At 37.9% G+C, this 22,730-nt stretch overlaps 1 protein-coding gene across 1 annotated transcript in view; it reads left to right on the top strand.

Moving 5' to 3' along the window:
* TNPO3 (transportin 3) overlaps nucleotides 1-22,730 on the top strand; it is an 87,895-nt gene that overhangs the window by 61,279 nt on the left and 3,886 nt on the right. Inside the window, exons 13-21 of the mRNA XM_012789181.2 lie at nucleotides 300-391; nucleotides 1,261-1,337; nucleotides 3,180-3,240; nucleotides 4,118-4,258; nucleotides 7,180-7,296; nucleotides 8,495-8,589; nucleotides 10,538-10,694; nucleotides 12,196-12,363; nucleotides 14,911-15,023. Coding sequence (XP_012644635.1) covers nucleotides 300-391; nucleotides 1,261-1,337; nucleotides 3,180-3,240; nucleotides 4,118-4,258; nucleotides 7,180-7,296; nucleotides 8,495-8,589; nucleotides 10,538-10,694; nucleotides 12,196-12,363; nucleotides 14,911-15,023 — 1,021 coding nt within the window. The remainder of the gene's footprint in view (nucleotides 1-299; nucleotides 392-1,260; nucleotides 1,338-3,179; nucleotides 3,241-4,117; nucleotides 4,259-7,179; nucleotides 7,297-8,494; nucleotides 8,590-10,537; nucleotides 10,695-12,195; nucleotides 12,364-14,910; nucleotides 15,024-22,730) is intronic.

Here is a 22,730-nt window from a genome sequence, read left to right as displayed (position 1 = left end):
AAATTTTAAAAGTCTTTAAATAATTGGAAAGGGGGGCATATTTAAACATCTTTAAACCAATAGACTGCTGAGAAAAAATAATTTTAATTTCAGTTGAAAATGTCAGTCTGAAGGTCTTATAGACTTATATGCCAAATAAAAAATAACAAAATGTTATAATTTTTAAAACAATGCCGATCTTTTTAATAGAGTGGAACCACTCAGCCTTTTCTGTTAATCTGTATGATGTAGACCAATTAATTGAGTTAACCTCAATTAAGTCTTTATTTTCTTCCTTTGCATCTTCCTTTGTTTTTCAGGGACAGCACTTGTCCTAGCCCGATTACCTTTGGATAAGATTACTGAATGTCTTAGTGAGTTATGTTCTGTTCAGGTTATGGCACTAAAAAAGGTGAGTCCACATAAGTAAACTGTGAAACAAGTATTAGATGTTTACATGTTAGAAAGGAAAAGATAGAATTATTTATTTACAGATTATCTTTTATCTACCTAGAAAAGCCAAGAGAATGAACTGAGACTTTATTAAAATCAATGTCTATCAAAGTAGCTATGTACAAGGACAAGTATTTCAAGATCAATAGATTCTCACTATATCAATAATAACCAGTTTGAAGGTATAATGAGGAAAGATCATTCAAGTTAGCAGTCAAAACCATAACCTACTATATTTCCTTGAAGAATTTTTTTTTAAATGTCAGCTCTTCTCCAATTATGTTTATAGTGAAATAACAGTAGACATACTAGTGGAATTTTTAGAATTCGACATAATGATTCTAAAGTTCATCTCTAATGATACGCTGGTAGAAATATCTAAGAAATCTTAGGAAATAAGAATGTGAGGCAACATGCTTAAAATGTATTATAAAGCTATAATTCTAAAGCTTTATAGTATAAAGCTAAATATAAATTTATGATTATATTATATTTTATATATTAGGTATATATAACAGTATATACAATATTATATAATATATTAATCACAGTTAAAGTTTTAAAGTTTTAGTGGAAAAAAATGATACTGTTTTCCACTCCCCAGTGATCAGATCAAACGTAGTAATATACAGTCTTGGCCATCATTAAGTAAGATGGAAGAAAATAATTTGACAGTATAAATTTGCACCATTTGAGTAACTTATAGGACTCTATTTTAAAGAAATAAGCAGAGATTGAGACAAAGGTTGATGCATAAAGGTGTATGTTGCAATGTTTGCTGTAGGTTTATACATGTGATGACTGAGTATTAATGTTTTATCTCTTCAGCTGTTGTCTCAGGAGCCTAGCAATGGCATATCCTCAGATCCCACTGTGTTCTTAGATCGCCTTGCAGTGATATTTAGGTAAGAAGGAAGACTCTGAATGCCTTAATTGGGTTAAAAGCTTAAATAAAGCCATTGTATGTTGAAGTAAACAATCATTTTTTTTCCTCATACTTCCAAGTTCCTCTTAAATCCTCTGTGTCCAGAGACTAATTAAGCCTGCTACCTAAAGTTTTGGGACAAAGAAAATTATAAGTATTCATTCTCGGTAGACCTTTGTCAAAAGACCCTTTAAGGCCGGGCATGGTGGCTTAGGCCTATAATCCTAGCACTTTGAGAGGCTGAGGTGGGAGGATTATTTGAGGTCAGGAGTTCAAGAGCAGCCTAGGCAACATAAAGAGACCCTCATCTCTCTCTACCAAAAAAAAAAAAAAAAAAAAGATTAAAAAAATATTAGCCTGGCGTGGTGGCACACACCTGTATTCCTAGCTACTTGGGAGGCTGAGTCAGGAGGATCCTTTGAGCCCAAATCCTTTGGGTTTGAGGCTACAGTGAGGTATGATTGCAATACTGCACTCTAGCCTGGGCAACAGAGAGAGACTCTGTTTCTAAAAAATAAAAAAAACCTTTAAATATGAAATTGATTCTCTAGTTCTGTGATTTTCAAAGTTTAACATGCCTCAGCATCACTTGGGCTCATTAAAACACAGATTGCTAGGTCCCATCCCACCAATGTCTGATTCATTGGATCTTGGGTAGGACCCCCAAATTCGCATTTCTATTAAAGTTCCCAGATGATGCTGATGATTTTGCTTCTTATTCCAGAGACCACACTTTCAGAATCATTGCTATATAGTGTATGAGTACAAAAAAACAATGAAGCCACTTCAGAGATCAGGTGAAATTAATCCTTTGAAGTCAAGAGGAGCCTAATGTTTAAAAAGACATTTAAGTGACAGTGTTCAAAGGATAATTCTTACTGAGTTATTCAATTTGTAATTTGTCAGACCTATGGTTATAACTGGAATGGCAGAGTATTAGTTGTATAGAAGCTTTATATGGGATAAGTTAAATCAAAGGCATTGTTTTCACTTATTAGTTATTGTTAGCAGAGATCTTTCTCTGAGTTGGTGCAATGCTTTCCTTATATAATTAGAAGAGTCCTGTGAGATGCCATTCTGAGAACCTATCAAAAATAACCTCTTCACAGTAAATGAAAGAAAATCTGCTATAGATATAAATGCCTGAATTAAAGAAAGTTAGATTTTTATTAAGTTGCTGTTGAGCTTTTTAAAATTAAAGAGTAGCTTTCCTTTAAAGAGATTATTACTTAATCATGCAGGAGTTTTTTGGTTTTTTTTTTTTTCCCCTGCTTTTTTTCAAACTAGTGGGTTCTAGAATTAGACTGAGGAATTGGATTTGACCTATTGTGGGTGGGTCCATATTGTTTCATTGGGTTTGGACTGGGACTATGAGAAACATCTTTGGTGGACTACCATTCCTACATTTTTTCTGTCTTTTGATGCTAGAAATGGAGCAATACTTGGTTTCTCATAGCAGATTTGAACAACCTGTATATATTTTTTATTGATTTGGAAGAAATTACATATTCAGGTTTATAAAGGGAAAAAATGGAAAAGATAGTTGTAGTGCCCTATACCTTGTGTACCTAGGGTTATATTGAATTTGCATGGTTGGGTAGAAGTGACTTAAATGTGGCAAAAAATGATAGAATGATTTAAAATAAGTGCTTGTGTTTGTTTGAATGGAGTAGGAGGAAAAGATGTTGATGTAAGTAAATGACTTTACCATCTGGTTTTCTTTATTTGGTAAGAATGATACTAAATAAAGCAGGGGTCAGGGTTCTGGGTCCACAGTGAAATTGCTCTTCTTTCACTGTTTTGGGCTATTGTCTTTTCCCAGACACACCAATCCCATTGTGGAAAATGGACAGACTCATCCGTGCCAAAAAGTCATACAGGAAGTAAGTGCTAATGGATGCCTGTGGAATCAAGGCTTTCTTCTTTTTTCCTTACAAGGCTTTGGGTAACTCAATTAAGAAGGTACTGTCTTCCAGTTTCATAGGGAGATTGCATTTGTTGATATGGTTTCGATTTCAGTGAAATGAGGGATAGAGCCATCCAAATATTTCTTATTTTAGATTTGATAACAAAACAAGCTGTGGGGAAATACACTTAAAGGCCCAAAGAAGTAAAAAGAGATTAACTGTGTGACTCCTAGAGTTCCTAGAAGGCCCGCTCGATAATAGCGAAATATTTTTTACAAAGCTGGTGACTTCACTCCCTTATCGGTACATGTTTCCCTTCTATTTTTTTCACTGATGTAAATGTGAGAATCAAGAGTCATGTTTTGAGAAGTGCTTTTCAGACTTCAGGGGAAATATAACATAAATACCACATATCCTTAAGTGTTCAGTGTTATCAAATGATGTCATTTCCTTAACTCTAATCCTTTTTGTTCAAAGTTCTGCCTTCTTGGAACTACCTTTAAACATCTCTTCCTCATACTTATTCTTTTCATCTTCTTTCAGGAAGTCTGAAGTTAAGGAAAATGTATATTTCTGTCCTTTAGCAAAGTTAGACATGCTCTTCTTCCTGTTCTAAAGAGTCACTGTGTTTCTCTTAATAAGTATTTAATAGTATGTTTTTGTGGTGGGTAGTGTATTGAACCTGTGCTCACTGGCCATAACAGAGTATGTGCGTTCCTGTAAAGAATGTTTTGTCTAAGTTACTTAAATCCAAATTTAGTTATTTAAAGCCAAATCAGATGTTATCAACTTAAGAGCATATTTTCAGCTCTTAGTTGTTGATTATTTTCTTTCTTGTGCTCTTTACTCTTAGATATGGCCAGTTTTATCAGAGACTCTAAATAAGCACCGGGCTGATAATCGGATCGTAGAGCGTTGTTGCAGGTGTCTGCGCTTTGCTGTTCGCTGTGTAGGCAAAGGATCTGCAGCCCTGCTGCAGCCACTAGTCACACAGGTAAGTTCTCCATGAGAGGGGAAAATGCTAAGTGTGTGGAATTTGAAATAGGAGCCTTTAGAACAAAAGCTTTGCTGATGAAAGCCAATACTTTTGTATTTATTAAATAACAAAACTGACAGAAGACCACACGTTCCCCACCCCTTCATGTTGTCTATAAAGAAAACAGCCTATAATTTCTTCTGTATAGTTGTAATCAAAATAGCAACACATTCCAATGTGAAATTATGTGAAAAGAATGATTTTCATGCTTGGTATACTGATGGTAAGTGTTTTTATATTGATTTACTTGGGGGGAAATGTGGCAAGACAAACTTTATTATTTCTTGGTCTGAAGGAATTTTCTTCTATCTTGGCCTCAGTTCATATAAATCTTTTTTTTTTTTTTTTGAGACAGAGTCTCACTCTATTGCCCAGGCTAGAGTGCCATGGCATCAGCCTAGCTCACAGCAACCTCAAACTCCTGGGCACAAGAGATCCTCCTGCCTCAGCCTCCCGAGTAGCTGGGACTACAGGCATGCGCCACCTCGCCCAGCTAATTTTTTCTATATATTTTTAGTTGGCCAGTTAATGTCTTTCTATTTTTAGTAGAGACGGGTCTCCCTCTTGCTCAGTCTGGTTTTGAACTCCTGACCTTGAGCCTTCCGCCAGCCTCAGCCTCCCAGAGTGCTAATGACAGGGAAAAACCGATGAGCTCCTGGACGCAGCAGCTCTCCGACACTCCGCATCCCTGCATGCCCGCTGGAGGCTACGGGGGTCCACACTCCTGGGGCCGGGCCTCGTAATCTGTCTGGGCAGCGCTTGGTGCTGGACCACCTGCTCTCATTCTCCGGTGGCGCTGGCTCTGCGATATTGATTGGATATTAAAGCTTATTGCTGATTGGATGTTAAAGCTTGTTGCTGATTGGACACTTTTTGAGTCCTACCAAGGGTATATAAGCAGGAGGAGAACAAGGAAGGGGGCATCAGAAGTGAGAAGTCAGCTGAGCCTGCTGAAGGAGTAGCTGTAACACTTGCCGTAACACTAGGATGACAAGCATGAGCCACCATGCGTCTGGCCCACATTAAATCTCTTATTTGTCAAAAATTAATTTGATTCTTTTATCATTAAGATTGATATATAATTATGGTATGATCACTATATGAAGTTCTTTGAGATCATATGACATCATAGAGATCATAGAACTACTCTATATGAAATGCCTATGCTTAGGTCCCAAAGTAATCTGTGTTGATATTAACCTTACAGCAGTGCCAGGACTAGGGTGAATCAAGGGCAAAGAACTAGGGCATAGGCTAGGACTGGTGGCTCATGCCTGTAATCCTAGTACTTTTGGAGGCTGAGGTAGGAGGATTGCTTGAGGCCAGGAGTTTTAAGACCAGCCTGGGCAACATAGCAAGACCCTGTCTACTAAAAAATAAGAAAAATTAGCTGGACATGGTGGTGTGTGCCCGTAGTCTCGGCTACTTGGGAGGCTGAGGCAGAAAGGTTGCTTGAGCCCAGAAGTTGGAGTCTGCCATGAGCTATGGACTACGGTCCCCAACCCCCAGGCTGTGGCCCATTACCAATCCATGGCGTGTTAGGAAATAGGCTGCACATCACCACCTGAGCTCTGTACCACACCCCACCTCTCCATGACCCCCAACCTCCCCATCCCCAGTTTGTGGAAAAATTGTCTTCCATGAAACCAGCCCCTAGTGCCAAAAGGGTTGGGAACCACTGAGCTATGATGATGCCACTGCACTCTAGCCTGGCTGACAGAGCAAGACACTGTCTCAGAAAAAGGGATGGGAGAAGAAGGAAGGAAGGATGGACTAGGACACAGAATTTAGGGAGCAAGGGATAGTGCCAGTCTTACATTTGCAGGACTCTGAGTAAGTACCTTGTGAAATGTTGCATCCATGCTGTGAGGAAAACTGCAGGGCTCCAGACTAGAACCACACCCCACCTGACCTGAAGTGACCCTTCTCTACCTGGGTGGATCATCCAAGGTGCTGATTTTAAGGAGGTGCTGACTCTGAGAATGAGTGCCTCCTTAAATTCTGTATCATAGGCTCCAACCCTAGTTTGCCAACCCCTTACTAAGCAGCCCTTTAAGAAAAAGTTTGCCAACCTCTGGCTTAAATCATTCCTTTGAGCAGACAACACGGAACAGATTCATAGCTCCCATCTCATGCTCATTCTGTGGCATGTGCTGATAGAAAAGTCACTCTATTTTTCAGCTACCCACCAAGTTCAGATGAATTTATGTAATAAGACCAATACATATGTGTTGTGATGGCATTTTAAAAAGGTGAATGTATAAGTTACCTCTTAATTTTTGGTGGATAATGGAATATAAATCCTAAACAAATCAATTAATTTAAGTGTACATATTATATTAAAATTTTTATTCTGTTGAAATTCAGGTATCTTGTTTAGAAACACTGTTTTTTTTACTTAAAAGATAAGATAGAGGGGTTTAGGAGAAACTCAAGATTTAAACAATGGTTTCAGAAACGTCTTCTGCAAGACAGTGAAATGAGGACATTTGATGTTTTTGTTCCAACTGTGGCTATATAACTCATTCTAAAATGAATTATCTATCATATAATGCAAATGAGAGCAACCTGTAGGTATTGGAAATTTGAAGTATATTATGTTAAAATTTTGCACATATTACATGAGTTCCCTAATAGCTTCCAGCTTGAAGTATTAACTATCATACAGCATTGTCTTGGGAGGATAAACAGAGTCTTGGAAGAACTCTAAATAGAAAATTTGAAAAATTACTGAGAAATTGAATACTATGTTTCAAAAAAATGTTGCCAACAAGCTTTACTACTTTGCTTTAGAGAACTGAATTTCTTCCTAGAGACAGTTCCTAAGATACTTTTTGAAGGGTGAAGAATTGAACTAATTGTTTTTTTTCCCTTTGCAGATGGTGAACGTGTACCATGTACATCAGCATTCCTGTTTCCTGTACCTTGGCAGTATCCTTGTAGATGAGTATGGCATGGAAGAAGGCTGTCGACAGGGACTACTGGATATGCTCCAGGTTGGGGAGAATAGATGCCTCAGGCCTGGGGAGGGTCTTTAGGCCTAGCAGTGTGTTCTTCACTGTATCTTTAATTCTGTTGCTGATTTATGGTTTTTCTCCAGGCATGTTGATTTCTTAATAACAAGGAGGTAGAAACTTCCTAGTTGTTTTCTTTTTTTTTTTTTTTTTTTTTTTTGAGACAGAGTCTCGCTTTGTTGCCTAGGCTAGAGTGAGTGCCGTGGCGTCAGCCTAGCTCACAGCAACCTCAAACTCCTGGGCTCAAGCAATCCTTCTGTCTCAGCCTCCCAAGTAGCTGGGACTACAGGCATTCGCCACCATGCCCGGCTAATTTTTTTTTTCTATATATATTAGTTGGCCAATTAGTTTCTTTCTATTTATAGTAGAGACGGGGTCTCGCTCTTGCTCAGGCTGGTTTTGAACTCCCGACCTCGAGCAATCCGCCCGCCTCGGCCTCCCAGAGAGCTAGGATTACAGGCGTGAGCCACCGCGCCCGGCCCCTAGTTGTTTTCTTAACAGGCCTGTTTGAGAGAGAGAGACCACAAATGTAATGATCATTACAGATGTTACTGCCTGGTTTATGCTCACCATAGATAGGGTGCTTTTGAGAGGAAAGTGAGCAAAATGAATCTTGTAAGCTTAATTTCTTGCCTGGAAAAAACAATGAACTAATCTAGTTAGCAGAGAGTTTTAGGGTTAATAGCAGGCATTGGAAAAGGCTCCTGATGTACCTACCTCTTTTTTCCTCCACCCTAATCATGGAGGAGGGGGGAATATATTACATAAAGTATACTACTCCTTTTCACAAGATGTCATTCCATTTAAAATGGAGATTTCATGATTATTATGAAAACCCATTCTACTCCCTTAATGGGCTAGACCATATCAAGTATATAAATGGACTCTTTGCTTTCAGAAATTTCTAAACTTTAATATGACATCTATCCAGTTTTATCAACTAAAAATTGATACCTTCAACCCTTTCTGAAATGTGGACTGCATGTGTGAAAAGTGTTTATGTCAACTGGGAAAGATTTCTGTCTTCCTTTTCCTGATCTGATTCTCATCACAATCTTTTTCTTTTCCTACCTGTGCTTCCCTTCTTTGTTTCCTTTGTATTTATTGTGATATTTGGCAAGTCTGAAGGCTGTGGCATTTCTGTGTAAGCATTTCTTTTAAAATCATTGTTCTGTTTTAGGCACTGTGCATCCCCACCTTTCAACTCCTAGAACAGCAGAATGGCCTCCAGAATCACCCTGACACTGTAGATGACCTGTTCAGGCTAGCCACCAGGTAAATCCCTCTGAAGAGCAAACCCTTTTTTTTTTAATTGCTCATCCCATCACTGCTTAGCTTTGCCATCTGACACTTGGTTCTTTTTTTCTCCTAAACTAAGGTCATTGGAATAGATAGATTAATGATTCATAACCCAAGGTATAATTGTGTGCTGGTATATCCTCAGAAGTGAGGAGGAGGTGTTGGGTGGGAGCAAGAGGTAAAGTAGCTGAGTTCACAGTAAAAATGTGCTTGGTAAAAACAGTTGACTAGATACTCTCTACAATCCTCTATAGTATTAACTTTTTTTTTTTTGAAGAGTTGGGGTCTCCTTCTGTCACCCAGGCTGGAGTACAGTGGCTCAACCATAGTTCCCTGCAGCCTGGAACTCTTGGGCTCAAACACTATTCCCACATCAGCCTCCCAAGTAGCTGGGATTACAAGCACCACTGCACCCAGCTAATTTTTTTTTTTGCTATGTTGTGCAGGCTGGTCTCAAACTCCTGACCTCAGTTGAGCCTCCTGCCTAAGCCTCCCAAAATGCTGGGATATGTAGCCATGAGTCACTATACCAGCTCAGTTTTAACTTTTTATGCTGCTGTGATTTCATGCTTCACCTCAGCTTTTTCCTTGAGAAGCTCAGCATCCTTTAGATTTAATCATATCTCAGAATAAAGAATTCTTAGGATTTTAAGGTGCCTTAGAAGTTTTCTGGTACTACACTTCCCAGCTCTACCCCTAGCCTACCACCCCACTTCTTAAATTTCTTCTACCAGTAGCATTGACAGTGTGGTTACTGAACTCCTGCTTGAATTCCTTAGTCCCTAGCTAAGGAATTTGAATCATAGAGTTAGTGAACGTAAAAGCTTTTTTTAAAAAAAGGAACCATTATTTTTTTTAAATCTATTATATAATTTACAAATGTAATATTAACTTGATTATTTCATCTGAGGATTGAATATTAAACACTTTTTTGTTAGTTTTTAGACAGGATAGAAAAACTTTTTTATTTGAAGTTGATAAGAGAGTTGTTGGATGAGCTGTTAGCTTCTTTTTTCCCAGAATGTATTCCTTGGAAAATTAATCTCTAGAGATGCTCTTTGCACAAATAATGAAATATGTCTGGAAAACACTGTATCTTTTTCTTAAGAGATGCTCCCGGTACATTAAAAGATCTGAGAAGCTCTGTAGTAGTTTAAAACAAAAAATAGACAAGCAAAACCACTTTTAAAATCCAGAATTTTCCAAACTGAGCACGTAACCTTTCTTTGAGGAATTCCTGTTGACATCCTGGGAAATTGGTATTCTATGAATATAGTTTAGGAAATGCTGTTCTAGAGTTTCTTGGATTGACTTTTTAACCTAGGATACTTTTACTTTTAAGCCCATTTGACTGATTTTCCTTGAAACTACCTGGCTTGATTTATAAATTCTTAGTTGGAAATTGAGTTTGGGGACATGTCTTTTTATATGATAATCTAAGATATGTTCCTTTCCTTGCCCTGACTTTTTTTAAGGACTTTCTTTTTTTAAAGAGCAGCTTTAGGTTCACCATAAAAATTGAGTGAAAAATATAGAAAGTTCCCATATGTTCCCTCCCCTGCCAAAACACATACCCTTCCCCACTATCAGCACACCCCCCACTGTAGTAGTACATTTGTCACAGTCAGTCAACCTACATTAATACATCCTTATCACCCAAAGTTTACATTAGGGTTCACTCTTGGTGTTGTACATTCTGTGGGTTTTGCTGAATGTATAATGACATGTATCCACCATTATAGTATCATGCAAAATATTCTCAATGCCCTAAAAGTCCTCCGTGCACTGTCTGTTCATCTCCTTTTCCCCCAACCCTTAGCAGCCACTGATCTTTTTACTGTCTCCATAGTTTTGCCTTTTACCCTGACTGCTTTTGTAGTCTAATCTTGTCATATGTTATACCTAGTCTTTCTTTCCACACCAGGTTCATTCAGCGTAGCCCTGTCACCTTGCTGAGGAGCCAAGTAGTCATTCCTATCTTACAGTGGGCCATTGCCTCTACTACTTTGGACCACCGGGATGCCAATTGTAGTGTCATGAGGTTCCTACGAGACCTCATCCATACAGGGGTAGCCAATGATGTAAGTGTTAACATTGTTCCTTTTCTACTGCACAGCTTATTATCTTCTATATTTTCCTCATTCTTTAGGGGAAAACCTATATCCCATTATTTCTTTATTTGATCAGTATTAGTAGACGTATACCATAGCTGGATCATTCATGAGCCAAAATATCAACTTAGATCTAAGACATCTGTGCTGACTACTCTATGCTGAACAAAGCAGTCTAAAACTACCCCTGCTCCCAAACCATTTGGTGTCTGGTTAAACAGATAAACAAGTATAAAGAATTAAATTGTAACAAGAGACTAGTATTTGATCGTCAGATGAGTGATAAAAGCCATGACTGGGGATGGAAAGCTCTGGACAGAAGTGGGTTGGAATAACTTTCTGGAAATGAGAGACTTAAATGAAGCCATGAAATAGCGATAGAATTTGGATGAATTAGAGGAGGGTAGTCTAACTGGGGTATAAACCAAGATCAGAGCAAATCAGGATAGTACTAAGTGTTAGTAGATAATTAGGAGACCTTTTTGGAGGAGTAATAAATGGGTTCACAGAATTTTCAAAGGTTGGTTTGGCTAGATGTAGAGTAGAATTGAAGGTAAGGGAGAGCAATGAAGAAGTATATATTCACTTATGCATTCTATTCAGGCTAATTATTTAAGAAGTCTCGGCCGGGCGCTGTGGCTCACGCCTGTAATCCTAGCTCTTGGGAGGCCGAGGCGGGCGGATTGCTCAAGGTCAGGAGTTCAAAACCAGCCTGAGCAAGAGTGAGACCCCGTCTCTACTATAAATAGAAAGAAATTAATTGGCCAACTGATATATATATAAAAAATTAGCCGGGCATGGTGGCACATGCCTGTAGTCCCAGCTACTCGGGAGGCTGAGGCAGGAGGATCGCTTGAGCCCAGGAGTTTGAGGTTGCTGTGAGCTAGGCTGACGCCACGGCACTCACTCTAGCCTGGACAACAAAGCGAAACTCTGTCTCAAAAAAAAAAAAAAAAAAGAAGTCTGGTAGTAAAAGGTTTGAGAATAAAACAACTAGAAGTGAAAGGCAGTTTTTAGAAAGATTTTTCTCAAGATACTAGAACTGTGTATTTAAAGACTACAAAGACAGAAGAAAATTAAAAATTTTTGATAGAAAAGATATCAGATATCTTTGATTCTTATTTCAGTTGTTTTCTTAAAGGAAAATAGGGACACAAGTTAGTTTTCAAAGAAAAAAAGATTAATAAAATTGCAGTTTTGTTTCTTTCCTGCCTTCTGATCATGAAAAATCTAAGCATTAAGGTTAATCTCAGCTGAAACCTATACCCATTGCCTTGTTACTAAACTCTTACCTTTTCTTCCTGATGACAAAACATTTTGTGAACTTCAGGAATCCAGCTATTTTAACATGCACACATTACACACTCACTCTTCCCTGGCAAAGAGAAGTTACCAGACTAAAGGGGAAAAAGTACTTGATCTTTTGGAAAGTTGAGACTAGAACTTCTATGATGTTCCTGCTTTCTTACAGCATGAAGAAGACTTTGAATTACGGAAAGAACTGATTGGACAGGTGATGAACCAGCTTGGACAGCAACTTGTGAGCCAGCTGCTCCACACATGCTGCTTTTGTCTCCCCCCCTATACCCTGCCAGATGTGGCTGAAGTGCTTTGGGAGATCATGCAGGTTGACAGGCCGGTAAGATTGTTTTCATAAGGAATCTATCTCATAGTCCCTAAATCTAACAGGCTTTGGTTCCTTAAGGCTGATCCTAACTTTGAAACAAGCCCTGTTGTATGTCCATGAATGATTTAGGGATTTTGCTAAGTTTAATTGGTAGATGAAGGTGCCCATAGAAGGCTAGTAATTCATTACTGAGTTCTTGAAAGTATATTTGTGTGTCACTGTCATGATGTTTATATATTACCAGAAATAAGTACTAAGCATGGAACTCAGCTATGTGGCTGGCCAATATGAAATTTATTCACTTGTGAGAGATGCCTGTGTATCAGTTACTTGGAGTTGCAGATTATTCAAAAAGTGTTTAATCATTTCAGACTCCTTATATAGCATTGTGTTTTTCTGGTAATAAATGGTAATAAATATAGCCAGAGCATTTGGAGGCAGGTAAGTGTCAAACTAGCCCATAATACACTCTTGGATTTATTTTCCTTTTGGATTTATTTGCTCTCCACCTGAGCATGGAAGGGTTTTTTAAGGCTTTCCAGTAATGTCCAAGTAATTTCTATACTGGGCCAGATGATCATAAATCAGGTTATATGTACTCAGTGAAAGTTGAACAGAGTGGCAAAGTATAATATATCCTGTAAACTATTTTAAAAATAGGGTTTAAATTTTTTAATATTAATATAAAAGTTCAGGAAAGTACACATTGAACCTAGTTAAAGTGAGCTGTCTTCTAGAACCATGGAATATATAATAGATAAATAATACATAATGGATAGCACCTATAGTCCCCATTGCTGGTTGTTTGATACACATGTTCCGTTTCAATCTAATGCAATAGCATTTTTGTGTTTTCATAAAGAAAGTACTCTTTGGGCCCAGGGGTCAACAAATTTAATTCCAGAAGTTCTTGACTTGAGAAATAAAATCTCCATGTTCTGCTTAAAGTTTTTTGTAATTATACGTGGTTCCCAGGTAACAAAAGACTTAATATTTAAATCTAATTATATAAGAACATTTTTGATTTGTAAACATGTAGTTAAGTGCTAACAAAAGAAGAAAATGGGAACAGCAAGTTTGAACAGGAACAGAAACCCGGTGGCCATGTGCTCTTAAGAGTTTACTGTATAGGGACCCAGTCAACTGTCAAGTAATTTAAAGTGATTGTCCTCTATAAATAATCAATTTTCAACTGAGTTTTTGTGAAGGAACTCTTACATAAATTTGGGTTGTCTATGTAAACTGTTGATAGTGTAACTAAGGACATGAGTCCAAAGAAAATTCACATTCTTGAGCACTTTCTTAAATCACTTTTAAAGTTCAACACAAATTCTTCAATAGAAGATGACATATCAGTTTTCTCTCTTAACTCAAACTATTAAAACCCTTTCCTCTGTTCTCCCCTTTGTTAAATACCCATCTGTGGCAAATTTATTCACTGTTTTCAACCAAATTTTTCAGATTCCTTCACTGGAAGATGATAAGGACCATTATGTGCTAGCTAATTAGTTTTTGCTTTTTAGTTTGGTTTTTTATTTTTGTTTTGAGGGGATACTATAGTTAGCTAATGGGCCATTTTTAGATACCAAAATTTTGTCAATTAAGCGTTCTTTCCTGAATATTTTGTCCTGTTTGTTTTTCTTCTGAGTAGAGTGTTATCTCCCCTGGGAGCAACATTTGGAGTATCACGCAGTACTTAAGCTTTTATATTGTAATATTTACTTTTGCTCTGCCCTATTATGATCATAAATGACATGATGTAACCTCAAACTCCCGGGCTCAAGTGATCCTCCTGCCTCAGCCTCCCAAGTAGCTGAAACCTCAGACTTTCCCCACTTTGCCTGGCGAATTTTTCTATTTTTTATAGAGACAGGGTCTTACTATGTTGCCCAGGCTAGTCTCAAACTCCTTGCCTCAAGTGATCCTCCTGATCGGCCTCCCAAAATGCTAGGATTGTAAGCATGAGCCATTGCACCTGGCCAAACACATTATTTAAAATAACAACAAGAGTGAGATTTTCTTACCCACAGAAGCAGGCAGGTATCACTAATGGATATGACTTCAACTGAGAGAGATGGCCTTAAACCCTTAAGATTCTGGGTTCATATTAGATATATACTTTTTGACATGACTGCTTAGTATACCTTTGTTCCTGCTCCGTTTGATATCTGAATCTTTACTTTGGATTGCTTTTGATGTTTAATTTCAAGAGTTTTTCTGGCATCTGTTTAATTTTTTGAGTATTATGTAATTATGACAGGAACAGAACAATTGTTTCATCCAGAAGAGACTTCACTTCTGAGGTATAGAAGGCCTTTATCTGAAATAATGCCTGCTGCCCTTTTGAAGGGGAGTCCAGGCATGCATTTGGAGACTGCATCAACTCAAAGGGTTTTGAAGGCTAAAAATAGTACTTTTGTCGATTCCTTTACTTGCTTCCAAGTCTAGGGGAGCAAAATGCTACAAAGAAAAACCTGTGGGGTTATTTTAGTACTTGTAGGGTCCCTGGTGAGTAAGCTGTGCCTCCTTGTAAAATTCTTAATCTCCTTCCCTATACAGACTTTTTGTCGATGGTTAGAGAATTCCTTGAAAGGTTTGCCAAAGGAGACAACCGTGGGGGCTGTCACAGTGACACACAAACAACTTACAGACTTCCACAAGCAAGTCACTAGGTAAGTGATGCTGGGAGTTCTTAAAAAGAATGTGAACAGCTGCAAGGGTGTGTGGAAAAAATATACCTGTTTCTTATGTGCCCTTGGAAATTCACAATTTAGAGTCTGTCTAGTCTTGAATTGCACAAATTGGCATTGAAAGCCAGTCTAGGGGGAAAAACATCACCATGTTGCATATATGTGTATCACTTACATTGTACATATATGCCAATTGCTATAAAATGTTAAAGGGTAAGTGGAAGCACTGTTGAAATGCACTGAGCAGCTCCTCCCCCTTCAGGAGATTGGTATTTATCTTTCTAAGTCCTTCTTAGTTCTCATCCATATTCAAGGGTCAAGAATACAGTTGCCTATTTGAATAGGCAAAGCATTGGTTGTAAAACATTAGAGAGTGATGTAGACTGCAGTGAATTAGAGAATTTTCCCCATGCCTAAAGATATTCAAATTCTGATTTCAAAGAAGTTGTACAGCCCAAACAAAACATCCCTCCTGGGATACATAGGCTGATGAGCCATGTACTCACAATCTCTGGATTATAGCTTAGCTGATATGTGAAGTGTGCATGAGTGTTGTTTTTTTTTTAGTACGAACATAGAAAACATTTTTAATATAGTTACATAGTCTTCTAAATTACTGTTTTACAGTTGTAAAGGTGTTACTTGATTTCCTTGTGATGCCTTTATTAGTAGACACTTAGATTATTTTCAGTATTTCAGTATTACAGATAATACAAAAAGTAGAGCCTTTCTTTTTGAATATTTTCCTTAAACTGTAATCATTAATCAAAGGTTATAAGACATTTATGGCCCTTGATGATATTAATGACAGCAACTTAAATTGGATTTTGGAGCTCTGTGTTTCCTCACCCTGATACTCCTTTAAATATCTAGAGTCGTTAGAGTTTTGACTAAATTTGAGGCAATGGCTTATATGCGTACCATTGTGGAAATATATATAGGTTAAAGAATGAGTGTTAGGCTGGGCACGGCTCACACCTGTAATCCTAGCACTCTGGGAGGCCGAGGCGGGCGGATTGCTTGAGGTCAAGAGTTTGAAACCAGCCTGAACAAGAGCGAGACCCCGTCTCTACTATAAATAAAAAAAAAAAAAAAGAAGAAATTAATTGGCCAACTAATATATAGAGAAAAAATTAGCTGGGCATGGTGGCACATGCCTGTAGTCCCATCTACTCAGGAGGCTGAGGCAGCAGGATCGCTTGAGCCCAGGAGTTTGAGGTTGCCGTGAGCTAGGCTGAGGCCATGGCACTCACTCTAGCCTGGGCAACAAAGCGAGACTCTGTCTCAAAAAAAAAAAAAAAAAAAAGAGATTAGTAGTAGTGAAAAAAGTGACAATATTCTAGTTGCCCATCAATGAGGAAGTTAACTAGTTAATAGTATGTCTTTACTAGTAAATAGTTACCAAAAAAGAATAAGGAAGGAATACATGTGATAATACAAAAAAATATACAAGATATATTGTAAAGGGAAAAATAATAGTGTTATATAACCCAACTTGAGCTTTTTTATTTTTCTTTTTGATTTATTTTTAGGGACAGAATCTTGCTTTGTTTTCCAGGCTAAATGCAGTAATGCAGTCATAGCTCACTACAACCTGGACCTCCTGGGCTTAAGCCATTCTCTTGCCTTGGAATAGCTAGGACTACAGGCAAATGCTACTTCGTCCAGCTCACTTAGCATAATGTCCTTAGAGTTCATCCATGTTGTAGTGTATGCCAGGATTTTCTTCCTTTTTAAGGCTAAATAATATTCCATTGTATGTATATACCATATTTTATTTATTCATTCATGGTCATTTGTGGTGCTTTCACCATTTGGCTATTACGAATAATGCTGCTATAAATGCAGATATACAAATATCTTTTTGAAACTCTGCTTTCAATTCTTTTAGGTTATCTAGAAGTGGAGTTGCTGGATCATATGCTGATTGTATTTTTAAGTTTTTGAGAAGCCACCATACTGTTTTCCCTAGCAGCTTCACCATTTTATATTCCCACCAGCAGTGTGCATAGCTTCTATTTTCTCTACATCTTCACCAACATTTATAATTTTCTGGTTTTTTGATAGCAGCTATCTTAGTACATCTCACCTTGTGTGAGGCAATATCTCGTTGTGGTTTTGGTTTGCATTTCCCTAATGATTCGTGATTTTGAGCATCTTTTCATTTGCTTATTGGCCATTTGTATATTTTCTTTGGAGAAATGTCTATTAAAGTCCTTTGCTTATTTTTTAATTGGGTGTCTTTTGTTTTTGTCTTATAGGAGTTCCTTATGTATTTAGGATATTAACTCCTTGTCAGATGTATGATTTGCAATATTTTCTCCCACTCTGTGGTTGCCTTTTCATTGTGTTGATTGTATATTTTGATGCACAAAAGTTTTTAATTTTGGTGTAGCCTAGTTTATCATTTTTACTTATGTTGCCTGTGTTTTGGTGTCATATTCAAGAAATCATGCCAGATTTAATGTCAGGAAGTTTTTTCCCCCCCTAGGTTTTCTTCTAAGAGTTTTATATTAATCATTTTAGGTGTTATGTTATATCTTCGGTCGGTTTTGAGTTAATTTTTTATATGGTTTTAGGTAAGGGTCCAGCTTCTTTCTTTTGCATGTGGATATTCAATTTCCCCAGCACCATTTATTAAAAAGACTGTCCTTTCCCTATTGGTTTGGCACCCTTGTCAAAAGTCATTTGACTGTATACATGAGGGTTTGTTTCTGACCTCTCTGCTTTGTTACATTCATTTGTATGTCAGTCTTTGTCAGTACCACATTATTTTGATTATTGTGGCTTTGTAATAAATTTTAGAATCAAGAATTCAGTCTTTCGAGCATCCAGTTTTCTTCTTTTTCAAGATAGTTGTAGCCATGTTGGGTCCCTTGGATTCCATATGAATTTTAGGCTGGGCCTGGTGGCTGACGCCTATAATCCTAGCACTCTGGGAGGCCAAGGCAGGAGGATCGCCTGAGCTCAGGAGTTTGAGACCGGCCTGAGCAAGAGTAAGACCCTGTCTCTACTATAAATAGAAAAATTGGCTGGGCATCATGGTGCTCACTGTAGTCCCAGCTACTTGGGAGGCTGAGGCAGGAGGATCACTTGATCCTCAAACCCAGGAGTTTGAGGTTGCTGTGAGGTAACCGGCTGATGCCATGGCACTCTAGTCTAGGTAACAGAGCGAGACTCTGTCAAAAAAAAAGGAGATTCCATATGAATTTTAGGATAGATATTTTTGTTTCTTCAACAAAAGTCACTAGGATTTAAGTAGGAATCATATTGAATCTGTAGATTGCTTTGGGTAGTACTATTGAAATTTTAGCAGTATTAAGTCTTCCAGTCTATGAATGTAGAATATTTTACCATTTATTGGTGTCTTTAATTTCTTTTAGTAATGTTTTGTAGTTTTCAGTATATGTCTCTTGCCTCGATTTAAATTTTTTCTTATTTTTTAATGCTATTGTAAATAAAACAACTGGTACTTTAAAAAGCTATTTTATTATACATTATAGATATATGTAAGCTACTTTATACATAGTAAATTTCTGGAAAGGAATATAAGTTGGACCAGGAGAGGAGGGACCCTTCTACTTTCATTTCCTAACTTTCTGTACTATTTGCATTTACTTCATGAGCATATGTTACATTTTTATAAGTACAATCAGACCTAGTTTTGAGAAAGGAGAGGAAATAAATTCTGGGCAATGGTACAAGAGCTAATTGTCTTTTTCAGGATTGATTTCTTAATGTCACTTTCCAAAATGGTTTACTTTCTTGCCTCCTGGAATATCTCCAGCAATTTTTTAATGTTAAAATCCCAAACCATGGAGTACTATTATTTTGTGGCTTACTAAGTGGCTCAACTTCATGCCCCAGAAGTCACTCACTTTTAGCCATAGATCAAGTGACATGCATGACTGAAAAATAGCATGTGATCACCTTTGTGACACATTTTGCCAGATACGGGGATTCCCCTCCACTGGGTTGGCATATATGACTGGGATGACCTTACAAAATTGCTTTTTTTTAATCATGAACCTTCCCAGTAGAAGTAGTATTCTACCTACAAGCTGTCTCAGAGAAAAGAAGAGTAACAGTTGCTTCTCTCTGCTTCTGTTTTGCTTTATTCCATCAGTATAAGGCCAGGATCATATGGGGCTCTAATTTCCTTAGGGCAAATAGCATTTGCCCTCAAAAGAGACTGTATTTAGGCTGAGCACAGTGGCTCACACCTATAATCCTATACTTTGGGAGGCTGAGGTGGAGGATCAATGAAGGTCAAGAGTTAAAGATCAGCCTAGGCAAGAGCAAGACCCTATCTCTACAAAAAAAATATAAAAATTAGCCAGGTGTGGTGGTGCATGCCTGTAGGCCCAGCTACTTGGGAGACTGAGGCAAGAGGATTTCGTGGGCCCAGGAGTTTGAGGTTGCAGTAAGCTATGATGACACCACTGTGCTCTAGCCTGGGTGACAGTGAAACCCTGGCACAAACAAATAAGCAAAAGACTGCATTTAAAGTATGTTGGTTTGAATCTTGCCATATATCCTTATTACTTTGAGCTTTAGTTTATTCATAAGGTTAGTACTGCCAACCTCACAGGGTTATTGTGAGATACCAAATGGAAATCTAAAGAAGATCTTTTATATAGTAGGTGATCAGTGAATGTTAACTCCTTTCCCCTTAGAAAAGAAACTGCTAGAATGTCATTATGTACTTGAAAAACTAGCTGGGGCATGTCTCCTGCCTACTCTATGGCAGCCACCCACACATTCTGAAATAAGTCTCCACTGAGCCTACCTTCCCTGGACAGGACTAGTATGTGACAGGTAGTATAATAGAGTAAGTCTGAAGTGAGGTCATAGACATCATTTCCTAATTTAAGGAAAATCTTGAGGCAAGGAAAAGGCACCTAAGTGATGTTATGAGCAAAAATATTTGTGATCATTGCCCTGTGATATGGGTAAGTAAGGCACACTACCAACCTGACCTACTTGATCTTTCATTGCTAAACAAGTTTTGCCGCTCCTCCTATAAGCAGGCTGTGCCATAATGGTGGGAAATGAACAGAAGTAAGAGATAATGTTGAGGAGCTAGAGAAAGGGTTTGAGATTGCTCACCCTCTCTTAGTAATTCTCTTTCTCTAATACACCTATTGCCCTTGAACCTTCTGTCCCAGGCATGACTCAGTCTCCTTTAGAGTTTTAAGGTCCTGTAACTCCTGCCTCAACACGCTACTTTGTTTGCCATTCTAGCAAGGAGGGTGAACTGGTTCAGTTTCACTTCAGCAAGTTCAAGCCTGCTTTTCAAATGGTAGTGGTAATTAGTTTCCTAGCTTTTTTAGTTGGTCAGCTTGAAGAAAGCTGGGACTTTTCATTCTAAAATACCATTCTTGCTTTCCAAACACCAAACCAAGAGCATTGTTAACTAAGACAAATTGGGGCTACAAGAAACCTTGCCATCATTTCTCTACTGTGGTGTTTAAACTTTTTTTTTTCTTAGTGTTCATTCTGTGACTACTTATCACTTGCATGAAGCTCTTCAAAGCCAAAAGATATTGAACATTGGAAGCACTGACAATGGAATTAAAAGCCATGTAGGGTTGTCTCCCTGGTCAAGTCATCAATTAGAGTTTGATTATACCTACCAGGATATCAGATCAAAAAGGGTGGCATTTCTTAGCATTCCCCTAGGATAATGGAGTAACTAAATAAATAACATGAAAAACTAGGAAATAATAAATGTCAGAAGGACTGAGGCAGAAAACAGAAAATACAGTCATGGATCACTTTACAACAGGGATATGTTCTGAGAAATGTGTTGTTAGATGGTTTTGTTGTGTGAACATCGTAGAATGTACTTACACAAACCTAGACAGGCTAGCCTGCTGCTTGCCTAGGCTGTATGGTATGACCCACTGCTCCTAGACACAAACCTGTATAGCAGGTTACTGTACTAAATACTGTAGGCAGTTGTAACACAGTGGTAAGTATTTGTACATCTAAACATAGAAAAGGTATAGTAAAACTATGATACAAAAGATAAAAAATGATACATCTATAGAGGGTACTTAACATGAATGGAGCTTACAGGACTGGAAGTTTCATTGAGTGAGTCAGTGAGTGGTGAGTGAATGTGAAGGCCTTGGACATTCCTGTATACCACAGTGCACTTGATAAACACTGTACACTTAGGCTACACTAAATTTATAAAAACGAAAAAAATTTCTTTAAATTTTGGATTCTTCTATATTAACACCTAGTTCAAAACATAAATTGTGGAGTTTATAAAAAATTTTCTGTGGCTGGGCGCGGTGGCTCACGCCTGTAATCCTAGCACTCTGGGAGGCCAAGGCGGGCAGATTGGTCAACTTCAGGAGTTCAAAACCAGCCTGAGCAAGAGCGAGACCCCATCTCTACCATAAATAGAAATTAATTGGCCAACTAATATATAGAGAAAAAATTAGCCAGGCATGGTGGCACATGCCTGTAGTCCCAGCTACTCGGGAGGCTGAGGCAGCAGGATTGATTGAGCCCAGGAGTTTGAGGTTGCTGTGAGCTAGGCTGATCCCAGGGCACTCACCCTAGCCTGGGCAACAGAGTGAGACTCTGTCTAAAAAAAAAAAAACAAAAAAAAAAACAAAAAAACTCAGTGCTCTCACAATTCTCACAAGACGAGACTCTGTCTCAAAAAAAAAAAAATTCTATTTTTATATTTTTGTTCTATAAGTTTTTTTCTATTCCTACAATTTTCTTTTTTATTTATTTGTTGTTGTTGTTGTTTGTTTGTTTGCTTTTAAACTTTTTTGTTCAAAGATGAGATACACACACATTAGCCTAGGCCTACACAAGGTCCGGGTCATCAATATCAATGTCTCTCACCTCCATATCTTGTTCCATTGGAAGGTCTTCAGGGGCAATAACATGCATAGAGCTGTCATCTCCTGTGATAACAAGGACTTCTTCTGGAATCCTCCTGAAGGATCTCTCTGAGGCTGTTTTACATTAACTTATTTTTTTAATGAGTAGAAGGAGTACACTCTAATGATAAAAAGTATAGTATAATAATTACACAAACCAGTAAGTAACATGTCGTTTATTATTATGCAGCTGCCAGCCCAGTAGGTTTGTTTACACCAGCATCATCACAAACACATGAATAATGCATTACACTCTGATGTTACAATGGTTACGACATCACTAGACCGTAGGAATTTTTCAGCTCCATTAATCTTATGGGACCACTCATATGCAGTCCATTGTTGACCAAAACATCATTATGCAGCACATGACTTCTGTCATCCAAGGAGCTTTTTGATCCATTTCTTTGATCTTACCCACAAAGGACACTTAAGTTAAACATTTGGCTGACACTCTTGACACCAGAGCTGTTGCTGATAGGGTTGGGAGTGGAAGCTGAGCTGATTTTAGACACTGTGGCCCATCCTTCATTTTACCCTGTTTCGCTACAGTACTCCTGTACTTGCATTTTGGTTTCAGTACATTTTCTTCTGTGCTACAAAAGAGGATAAGGATGGAGTTACCATTTCTTTTCAAGATGAAAGGTCTCTGGTTGAAGAAAGGTGAAAATTTACAACTTGTACAACATTAGGATAGCAAAAGAATCTTGAGCCGCTAGCACTTACTTAGTTTCCTAAGTTAACTCTGATAAAACCAGAAGATTTTTCTCATTTTCATTAC

Source organism: Microcebus murinus, chromosome 9, assembly GCF_040939455.1.
Source record: "Microcebus murinus isolate Inina chromosome 9, M.murinus_Inina_mat1.0, whole genome shotgun sequence".
NCBI classification, from domain to species: Eukaryota; Metazoa; Chordata; class Mammalia; order Primates; family Cheirogaleidae; genus Microcebus; species Microcebus murinus.
The sequence above is the reverse complement of the archived record's forward strand: the minus strand, read 5'-3'. Positions and strand labels throughout refer to the sequence as shown.